This window comes from Watersipora subatra, chromosome 3, assembly GCF_963576615.1.
Source record: "Watersipora subatra chromosome 3, tzWatSuba1.1, whole genome shotgun sequence".
Taxonomy (NCBI): Eukaryota; Metazoa; Bryozoa; class Gymnolaemata; order Cheilostomatida; family Watersiporidae; genus Watersipora; species Watersipora subatra.
The window spans coordinates 54,795,347-54,806,524 of record NC_088710.1 but is presented as its reverse complement, the minus strand read 5'-3'; the positions used below and the strand labels follow the sequence as shown (position 1 = coordinate 54,806,524).

The following is an 11,178-nucleotide window of genomic DNA, read 5'->3' as shown; positions in this document are numbered from 1 at the left end:
GTAAAGAACTGTTACGCTTTCTGTAAATAGATTTTGTTTCTAATAGTCGTCACTTTTCATTCATTTTAACATGAAATGCTGCATCAGTAAACCCTACGCAGTCATAGCAGTGTGTACCACACTTTCACTAAAATAGTTCTACATGAAGACTCATCTGTTGAAGACTCATCTGAATCGAGATTACGTCTAGCTAAATTATATTTTACAAGTTAAACGCATCCAATTGTATATATGTATAGTATAAGTAAGTCTGATTTTCACTGCAAACAAAATATTACTGATTGAAACCACCAGTAAACAAGTGCTACGTGGAAGGCAGCTGGTAGTATTATGTCTGTGTCATTGGGCAGCTGTTAAGGTCACCCAAACATCTTTTTGGTATCTTCCAGTCATTGCCATTTCACTTAGATAATGTTCCGCTTGGATTGGGTCAAGGCCTCCTTCTCTTGCAATAATCTCTAAAAGTACTTCGTGTACATCATGTGCCATGCGTGAAGCATCTCCGCACACATACAAATGTCCACCTCCCTGTAATAGCACAATGGGTTGGCTTAATAACGAATATAAGATGTCAAAACACATTCTACCAGTATATAAACATTATTTTATCGAAATTAAATGCTATATAATCTTGGCATTTCATGTATGAATGTTGGCGTATGAAAGTATTTTAAATAAGGAAATCATATTACAAAGAACTTACTTGGATGTGCTTATATATTTCTTTAGATTGTCTGAGTATAATGTCTTGGACATATACCTTATCAATTTGATCACGAGAAAACGCACATTGAAGATGTATAATTCCTTCAGCTTTCCATTTTTCTAAAGCATGTGCAAAAGTAACAGAAATTGATGCTGGAGCAGATAGCATTGTCACAATTATGCGCTACAATCATGCACATGAATATATATATGCATACTCACCTAATTGGTGTTTATAAAGGAAATCTTTTTCACTATGCCTACAACCAAAATATAGCACCATCCTTCCCTTCGCTTGGCTAAATACTACAAAGGATCATTAGAAACCATTTTTAGCTTATATGGTGACAGGTCAGCCAATTAGAATATAGTGAACATATGACAAGTAGAAGGACCAATTATGTTTCAACAATGTCCCTACCTACCTTGGAAAAGTTGGCAGGTGAGGTGAATTATTATGGCAAACTTCCTAAGGTTTACTTGTACTGTTCGTTTAGAGCTGGCCTGCATGTGATTACACAGAATTTTTCCTAACCATGTTGAGTATTTTTATGGTTACTGTTAGTAGGATTAATAAGTTATATATGTTATAGGATTAATAAGTGTGACTCATGTAGCAGAACTAGCATTTTACAGCTGAGTTCAAACTAATGAGTTATAAAACATGAGTTTTATAAAACTTACTACGCTCTGATATGAAGGACATGAACGGAGCAATTCCAGTTCCTGGGCCGATCATGAGAATGTCTTTACTGCTATCACAGGGCAATCGGAAATCAGCATTTTGACTAAGAAATATGCCAACCTTATCCCCAGCAAAGCACCTAAAAAATTCAATCCAACAAATATGCAGCAAAATATGTTCATACATTAATACCAAATTGTTTTCGCAACATCGAGGCATCAAATTTTGTGTTCAAAGTAGGCAACAGTATGCACTGTTGCCTGTAAATTAAAGTAACAACAAGGTAAGTAGGAAGTTCTTAAAAAATAGTAGTGCTGTATGGAATTGTCCATATTCTAAAGTAGACACAAGTATTGAAGTACAGATCTAACCATTTTGCAAGTGAATAGAGACCATTGGCAAATAGAAATCTATCCTTATAAGATCTAAACATTAATATCAATAAATTAAACAACAGAAAATAATGAGCAAGACACGCTTTGTACACCAAGCTAATCTAATGAGGCTGCTTTACTCTTCAAAACGGTGATAGCGATAGTAGACAAGTAGTTGCATGCCAAGACAAAAGTTCCCTCCCATATAAAACAATTAAAAAATATCTTGGCTTGGTCTTCATCTATTATCTGCGAATTAATGTTATGGTTCAATGGCGATGGCAAACTAGCAGACAGCATGTCCTAAATATGACATTCTTATTAGACTGAAATAACCAACCATTGATTGGAATGTACTAGTGTTGGATCTAGCAGTATAAGGCTACAAATTCGATCAGCACAGGGAAGTTGCTCAGTGTTGTACATACCTTTCATACAGATATGTCGAACAAACACCAGTTCTTTCAGTACCTAATAAATTGTATCGGACAACAGCTACGGTTATGCACGCAACAGACGGATCCTAAAAAAAATGTTTTGCTTTACCAAAATTGCAAGCGTTATTTGATAATATCTTTAGGCGAGCATAACATTAAAAGCTGAGATTTACCTACCAAATCGCTATGTACAAAGCTAAAAAAAAGTTGTCTCAGCAATGTAAGGGCAACTCCCTGAACATTATTCTGCTTGTTAGTACCAAGTCAGGCATACGGATCTTATGTAATATTCTGGTACACCAGTTTCAACTACTAGGGTCAGCGCACCAAGGTGATCATGCCAACCAAGCAGGTCAGAGATCACGCCTGACAGTGTAGATGCAATGCCAGTCTTCATTTTGAAATCTTGGTCATACTAATGTTCAAAAAGATTCATGTACATAAACTTGTACTAAAAATAGGTGGTATAAGTTAAGCCTAAAAACCAACAAAATAATCATGTGTTCAAAATAATCATGTGTACAAAATGATCAACTGACCATTGGCTTTTATGGTCAGTTAATTATAACTGACCATAAAAGCCAACTTCTCACAAGGTGCAATAGGTAAGGTAATCAGTTAATTCAAATTGTCCAGAGAAGCTCAGTTGATCCAACTGCATGATTCAAGCATTTAATGTTGAATGTCTAGCAATATAAGGTCCCTACTATCTATACTAAAAGTGATATGAAGATAGGTCTTTATTAGAGATCTCCTTATAAATGAACCATTGCATGTAGTATGAAGTAAAGTTTTTATAAACAAGCAATTAAACAAAGAAAAGCCTTTTCTATGTACTAACCTACAATAATGCAATGAGTATGCATAGAGTGAATAAATACAAACAAAGACTGGCATAAGTGAATAGAATAAAATTGGACAGAGTAAAATGGTTCAATGCTACTAACTAAAATTTATAAAATGGAGCTGGATAAAATCTAAGAGTATGTGATATAAAAATGTCTATGCACAACTAGCACTGCACAGTCTGCACCCCCTCTCATTGAAATATTCTAGTAGGATATAGATTGCTTCATGTCCATAAGGGCCTCCTAGCCAAGTCTCGTTGTAACAGCTGGATTATGCCTGGCATATTTGTTCTATATATGAAACCGTGTGTATAAAGGGTGTTAGAAATATGCTCGTTTTAACATTTGGGATTATCATTTAGATAGCCAGATGAGTGTAACCTAGTGTTAATAAAGAGCATGCATAATAAATGTGTAATGTGAAAAGAAAATTTCCCATCACCAACAATGTTTCTAATATGTACAGTCATGCCAGCTGATTCTACAGTTAAACCTGATTGATTATGAAAAGGATTGATCAACAAGTGATGTAAATGCTAGAAAATAAGTTGCTAAACACACGAAGAAATTTTCAACATGTATTGTTCCAAGTTTCTTATGGCATCAAGGTTCTATAACTGAAAGTGAAGAGATGGTGATAAACAAATGTTAAGAGCAAAGCTAGTTTAAACATCGCATAGTTATAAGTTACAGTAGGTCATACAACATCACTATCCCTGCTTGAGAGAGTTTGACTGGATAATAGTGATTGCCATCAGTTATTTGGATTTATGACTGTAAATGAGGAAAATGCAATACCTCAAATATTATATTTGGATATTTTAGTATGCTTTAAACTGCATGCATTACAACTCATTTATATTTGTTTTTATATTAGCTGTTTTTACGTTTTAACCTGAATCACCTCTTTTCGCCTCTCCATTTTCGCTTACTTCAATTTTTCTTTTTGTATCACTTTTACTTTCGTCATCTCAAAAACTACTGAACTTCATTGAGTTTTGAAAAAGAGGATATGGGTGTTTTCTCACAATGCTCTATGATTTCTTGTTTTAACTCCAATTAAAGCCGTTGCCTTTTCTTTTTTTCCACTGCTACTAAAACTTGAGATCAAAAACTTTAAAAGTATAAAAGAAAGGTATGAAGCACTGTTTAAAATTATTCAAACACTATAGAATATAAATTTGCGGAAGAGAACTGAGTTACAAAACTGCAATGCTAAGAAAATATTTGGACATTGTATGTAAAAATTACTTTGAATGTTAATTCCGAATACTTGCTGAAATTTTACATTATTTGTCAAAATTTTGCATATTAAGTTATTAACATTCAATAGCTGTATAAGTATTGATGATAGTGTGAAATAGTATATACACTCGAAAACTAGAGGCCTAATCTATATATATATTTCTCAATGTCGGTATGTGTGTCATTCTAGCTATAGCTATTTAAAATCTTGAAAATAAAACTCCACATCCTGACAGATTTGAACTCACGACAAATGCAGCCTCAAGTTGCTTATCCATGCACTCTACCACTGAGCTACAACGACATATTGATCAAGATGTTATCATACGCCGTAGACCCGCACACACTAATTATTTTAGCATTGCGCGCACGCTAATTATTTTAGCATTGCGCCCACGCATTACGAGGCCCTGTTAAGAAATATTTTTTATAAGGTTCAATTACTATACCTGGGGTCAAGGTAAATTCTTCTCACGCGGACAATTATATTATCTCCGTGGGAAGAGCCTCGACATTCTCTCTTCGTTTGGTCAGACAAAGACAGTACGATATCTTATTTTTACATTTGTACTGGTATCGAGAGGTACCAGTATCGTTGTATTCAAAGTTTTGATGAATAGCTTCTGTTGGACCGCTAACCTTTTTTACACACACACACACTTCTATTCAAGAATTGTTATTATAAATTAAACAAATTCAGGATTTTTATTGCTTTCTCAGTTTGTATTAATTGTATCATTACCGAATCATCTTTTATTGTAATCGTAGCAAAACCGACTTAATTTAGCAATTACTTGCTAATTATTTCACATTTACATCTAAACCCTTTTATAGTTGTCTTATTTTTTTTAATTTATTTGACCTGCAAAAAACATTTTCCTATGATATGAAGTTTGAAAGTTACTGTTGTTTGACAAAGTTTGAAAACCTTTACAGTTGCTTTTATTTTCTCATAAATTATTTCAACTACACAAAATACTTTTTCTCATGATATGTAGTTTGAAAGTTAGAATGGCAAATGTTGTTATATGTTAAATACAAATCAATTTTCTGTGCAAGGACTTTTTTATTACCCGCTAGTAACCTGCTATATTAGTGCACAGCAGGTTTTTCATCAGAAGTGAGTAATAAAATATCATTTGCCTACAAATAAATGAGTTAACAAATATAAGTTAGCAAATAACACTAAACAAAAATAACAATAAATGAGCTAAACGAGCTAACAAATATAATGCTCTTGAGGAGTTATCATCTCTTACCAACAGGAATTATTTCATCGAAAGCTAAATTATATATTGACACCCAGTCTAAAATATAAGAATATTTCATACGTTTCATTCAATAAATGAAATAGACTCCATAATCACATTATATTCTAAGCCAACTCATGCAGCTTTGAACTGATGATAAATAACAAATGAGCAACTCACAACCAAAAATGATGAAGATATAGAGTAATATCTTGGCTGCAGAGGTTTAAGCAGCTCCACAAGCTGCTGTGGCTCGATTTCTATAGACGGGTTCAGACGGAAGAGGTCTCTCACCTCCCCTCTGTAATGGCTCATCTAAATACATAAGATTAGGGCTATTACAGAGACAACATAGAATGACATGCTAATTTCATCAAACCCTCATAATTTTTATATAGAAAGTGATAGTTCAACTACATAAACAATGTTAGCTGCCGAGTACAGATATCGGATGTGTGATACAGAGAAGTTCAAAACAGTAAGGCATTCTTAAGTAGGTAGTTGTACCTGCACATCATCAAGATGGCTTTCGAAATAGCGAAGGAGAGGTAAAGATATGTCCTTCAAATTGTAATGCTTCATCAGTGCATCCAACAATTCTACAGGGTCACCTGCAACAACCAAGTTTCATCTCACCTAGACAAAATCACATACAAGTTTTCCAAAGAGGTATATGTCTAAAAAAGAAATAAATACACAGCTGAATCAGGTAACTGCAATGCCATTGAAAAACAAGTAAAACGAGTATCAGAAAGCTTTGACTATATAAGACAAAAGTACATGTATAGGTGTAATACCTATAAGCCAAAAGGCCTTATGTAGGGCATGTCGGCTTTATTTAACACAAGCGCAAGGGTGAGGCTTGGTGAATAATATGTTAGAAGCTGAAAAAAAGAGACACAACTCACAGATACACTGTGCATGGTTTCCTTTGGCGACGTACAAATCCCAAAGGAATCAGGACACACTTTATGTAACCTCTTATTGTAACTAAAAAGTTTTAAGGCTTTAGAGCTAGCACAAGTATGCTCTACATGTATATGGCAAGTAAAGAAAATAAGTAAAAACTGAAGGGTTTCATTTACACAAAAAGGTAATTTGATTGCATCCTAACTAACAGCTTGCAAAAGTTACCAACTTTTCTTAGTAGTAAACATGGACGATGCAATATAAACTGTATTTCCTTGGAAGTAATCATGGATGAAGGAGTACACATAAGAATTGGAAATTTCTAAAAATTAAACTAGATGATGGCTTACTATTGCATAGGTTATATATAATACCATCAGAACAATTTTTGGGCAGCGACCATATGTCTGCAATCCTACGTAATGAGAAAATGTTTACCTATAAAATTACAAACATGATTTGTCAACAGATTAAAAGGTCTAAACATTAAAATATGACATGCTGACCAATTGATCGGTATCTTTCACATAGATTTATAGAGAAACAAAATAGCTGGTTAATTTAGTGTATCTCTACCACCAGTCATGTTCTAATCGCTTCAACGATAATAGGGAAATTTCAGAAACCATTTTATACGCTTCTTTAGTGCAGTGCAGCCCATAATTGAAGCGGCATACAGTTGCATTGGACTGATACTGCAAACAAGTTTACACTCTCTGCTAGAAGTCAATCAAGAAAGTTCATGTGATTTTGGGACAATGAATTGAAGAGCTCAGGGTAAAAGTGTATAAGAAACACTTAATGCAAATTCTAATACTTAAACACCGTTTTACACATGGTCAAGTTATGTCTTCATACAGATTGCAGATTGCGCACACCGAATGCGCTTAAATCAATGAAGCCTAACATGAAATCTTTGTAGAAATGGTTTGGTCACGTTTAAAATGATGTTTAAATTATCTGTACAATTTGACTTCCTCATGAATGTGACTTTGAACTTTAGCCTTAAGATCTTGAACTATCTTCTCTGTATGCTTACCACTACATAGTAAAACAAGCTATACAATAATGTTGACAAGGACTAGTGCTAAAAATAATTCATGCCAAATCGGAGCAGGATTAATCTGATAGAAGTAACGCTCGGATGATGTTAATTTGTCTCACCAGTGGCTCTGCTGCTGTCTACTGTTACCAACTCTTGACCAGACATGTTTACATAGCCCAAAAGATCCATCACCTCTGGCTCGCTGTTGCATGGGTACACACCAAGCGCATCCCCTGCAGTAAGGGTAAATGCTACAGGTCCCCTACTAGCAACAACCAGTTAGTTACCCACTAAGAACTATCGCCTTACCAAGTTGCGTAGTTTCAGTTTTTTATATTTAGGAGCTGAGAGCAACACTTGGAAATCACTAGCAAGCTCATCTCTATACAAAAAGCTTACAACGAGAGTTGAATATCTGCCCTCGTATATCATTATGTGACTGGGTCACAATTAGCAGCGATGGTTAAGTTTTTGTTGTTGTAAAATTTAAGCAATAAATATAGTACTTGGAAAACAGATATCACTGTGTACTTTTTATACAACCATGAGCTACTGACTATACTCAAAGTGCCATATAAAATATGGCACTAAAATATAAACGCTGATTTGTTTGCTCAAGTAACATCCAAAAATTATGGTTTAATGCTTTTAGGAAAAACACAAAGATTCCTCTTTCGAAATATTCAAGAGTAGTCTGCCTGCATGCTTAGTGTGGTTATTCTCCAACTTTGTATTAATGTTTTCAGTGTCATCCACTATTTAAACTTTGCGTACCATTTTTAATTAAAATCTCTAAAGAATAGCTCCTCCAAAACCTTTTTATAGCCAGCGCAGCGGGTAGTTTCTTGAAGTATTTATCATTGTCTTGAATCTCCGGAAGAATTAAACATAATGCTATGTATTCTTATGAGAATATTTGTTCCATCATACAATGATTTTGACATAAAAAGCAATTGGTGGATTGCATTAAGTTCATATGTCCAGGTATAACTGTATATAGAGGGGCTTGTTTGACAATGCTTCAACTTGTAGGTCAGGAATGTTCATGAATATATTATGGGTATATATACTAACATATTAACTGTATCATCAGACAGCCTCACCTGATTGCCATGTTAAGGAGCTACCAGTGAGATCAAACTCTATATGCACAGTCTGTCTGTCTTCTTTATTTGGTGATTCTGTAAGAATCTCTTTCCGCTACAACAAAAGTCAACTGTTTCAAATTGTCACAAAATACAATAAGCGCAGAAGCTCGATTGCATCTCACCTATGTATATACATGTAGTTAGACCTAACATTCTTGTGTCAATACATTGTATTTAGGTTTTGATACTAAAAAGTTTTGGAACTAAAGTTTTAACACACTTCTTTCCAAAAGAAAGTCAGGTGCCTAGATATACGCAGCAACTAAAGAAGTGTTAGATTCAGAAGATATTTTTAAAAATGGAAAAAATGATTACTTTAGATGATATTGTCACCTCTGATTACTCTAAGCATTAAGTTAATATTTTAGTTATTTTTGAAGTTGTATCTTCTTGACCCGCTACCAACTACCCTCAAATGATGTGACACTTCTGATGCGAGAACTATACCAAATAGAAACTAAGGAGGCAGCAACTTCAAAGCACCAATTTAACAGATGATCAAGCAAAATGGATTACCAGAATATTAGCCATGAATGGGTTGTTTCTGTGAAATTTAAAAGCAAGTTCGCTTTCCATAGATTTAGGAAGATAATCAATTGATTCATCAATATTCAAGACTGTGATGGCAGATAAAACTTTCTCCATCCATTGGTCAATTGTGTTCTGATCTTCCATATCAACATTATGGCGAGCTACTATTTTCTTAGCTCCAGATTGCAGTAGCCTGGGGTGAGATAAAAGTATATGTCCATTTGAAAAAATGCTCTCAGTCAGAACTGAACACATACAAGTAATTTAGCATGTCAAATGAGCTGTCAGTGATCTAATAGCTAGACTTCGTATTACAATAACAAAATGGCATATGTGAACAAAGTTCAATGGTTGATGGATACTGTAAAGTACACAAACACATAGCTAAAAGCAATGTCATTGGTGACTTGCACAAAGCATAGCAGAGATTTCACACAATTGGGTGATGATAGGGTTTATTGTTAGGGTTAGTTCTCAAAACCTGAAATTGCTGGACAATCACTTTCTCTTACGTGTTAAGCTATTAATGTTACTGTAACTCAAATGATTTTATTTGTCAAATAAATATTTTTTAATACAGCCATGTCTGACCTGTCATCTAGCTGAATGCCAGTTTTACAGAAATGGGTGTAGTTCGAGTCTCCAAGAGCTAAGACAGAAAAATTGAGTTGTTTAAGGCTGTGAGTCAAACACTGCATGTACTCCATAAATGGTATGGCATCTGTTGGAGGACAACCTGCATGTCCATAACAAAAGGAACAGTTAGATATTGTAGTCCAGGAAATCTTAGCATGTAATTAGTAAAGATATTTCGATTTACACACATACCATCTCCACTTGTTGAGATTATAAATAATATCAGCTCTTCATTTTCCCAATCAAGCTGTGCATAATTTCTGCAGTTGATCAAGCGTGGATGAAAATTAAAAACAGCATTCTTCCTCGAAAGAATACTACAAAAGATTAGAAATCAAGTGTTGCAATAAAAATTTGGTAAAACAGCGAAACCTTACCAACTGCAATCAGAGTCGTTATCAACTTCAGTACATCAGAATAATCATAGACGGTATGCCTTTCAACGAACCACATATCACTTAGGCTCTGATACTTACCGTTTATAAAGGGATTTGGAAATGTCCTCTGCTGCTCCATATTCAGTTCCGAACATGATCCTCAGCTGACAACCTTTTTCATCAGCATACTGGCTACAGTAATTGTATTTTTTGTTAGTTTTGGCGATGCGTGGAGTATCTAAAACATTTAGCAACTGAGTGCATATGAGACTCTCTTAACAACTACCTTTAATGATATGTCAGTCTAATCTCTTATTGCTCAAAATTAATAATATCTACCTGCGCTATCGTTGGCCAAATATGAAAATATTCCAATTTAATTGTTCAACGTATTATTAACATTCAATATTAGCATCACTCAAGCTTGTTAAACAATTTCACAATGCCTTTAAAATAAGTAAAACACGATGAAACAAATATTCGTACGAGTTTAATAGAATGTAGTTTCGACAAAACACGCCAGTAGTATGACGAGAAATACCTTTGTTTAAAATATAATCATCGATAGAGTTTCCACCAAGTTCACTCCCGGATGAAGTGGTTAATGTGATTGTCACATAGCCCATAATTGCGATTACTAAGATAGCAATTGCAAGAGTTGCCAACATTGCGAAAAGATTTTACGAAAACGAAAATAGAAGCGTACTAAACGCAACATGAGCTATCATTGCTGGTAAGTTTCGCTTTACTATAGGGGTGATTATTCACCTCGCTCAGAAGCAAACGGTCTCGAACCAAAGTCCGTAATGTACTTTCGGTTTCAAGGTCATGGATCTTAGCCTACAGTTTTGAACAATACGTCAGAGCCATCGAGTGTTACACTCGGTGGCTCTGCAATACGTACTAGTTTTTGTGATTTTTCAGATATGTTTCCGCACCGAAATTGGCTTACAGACTTTTTAACAGACTTTTGTATGATCTCTATTTA

At 34.6% G+C, this 11,178-nt stretch overlaps 1 protein-coding gene across 2 annotated transcripts; it reads right to left on the bottom strand.

Moving 5' to 3' along the window:
• Positions 1-328: 328 nt before the first annotated feature.
• Positions 329-10,855, bottom strand: LOC137390116 (NADPH oxidoreductase A-like). 2 transcript variants are annotated; one of them, XM_068076375.1, is made up of 14 exons: positions 10,732-10,855; positions 10,290-10,428; positions 10,006-10,130; positions 9,769-9,826; positions 9,163-9,370; positions 8,602-8,698; positions 7,618-7,731; positions 6,052-6,155; positions 5,725-5,859; positions 2,193-2,287; positions 1,390-1,529; positions 928-1,011; positions 704-825; positions 329-528 (listed from the first exon to the last, which is right to left on the bottom strand). In XM_068076375.1, the coding sequence occupies exons 1-14, from the start codon at positions 10,814-10,816 to the stop codon at positions 340-342; spliced, it is 1,695 nt and encodes a 564-aa protein (XP_067932476.1). In that variant the 5' UTR covers positions 10,817-10,855; the 3' UTR covers positions 329-339. The 2 variants fall into 2 exon arrangements, with proteins under 2 accessions (XP_067932476.1, XP_067932477.1); XM_068076376.1 differs by lacking the exons at positions 9,769-9,826; positions 10,006-10,130.
• Between the last annotated feature and the right edge of the window lie 323 nt (positions 10,856-11,178).

Coding starts and splice junctions, on each gene's coding strand:
- LOC137390116 (XM_068076375.1), bottom strand. CDS start 10,816: ATGGGCTATGTGACAATCACATTAACCACTTCATCCGGGAGTGAACTT. Junction 10,131..10,289: donor TCCAAATCCCTTTATAAACG/GTAAGTATCAGA, acceptor AATCTTTTGTAG/TATTCTTTCGAGGAAGAATG. Junction 826..927: donor CCTTTATAAACACCAATTAG/GTGAGTATGCAT, acceptor CACATGCTTTAG/AAAAATGGAAAGCTGAAGGA.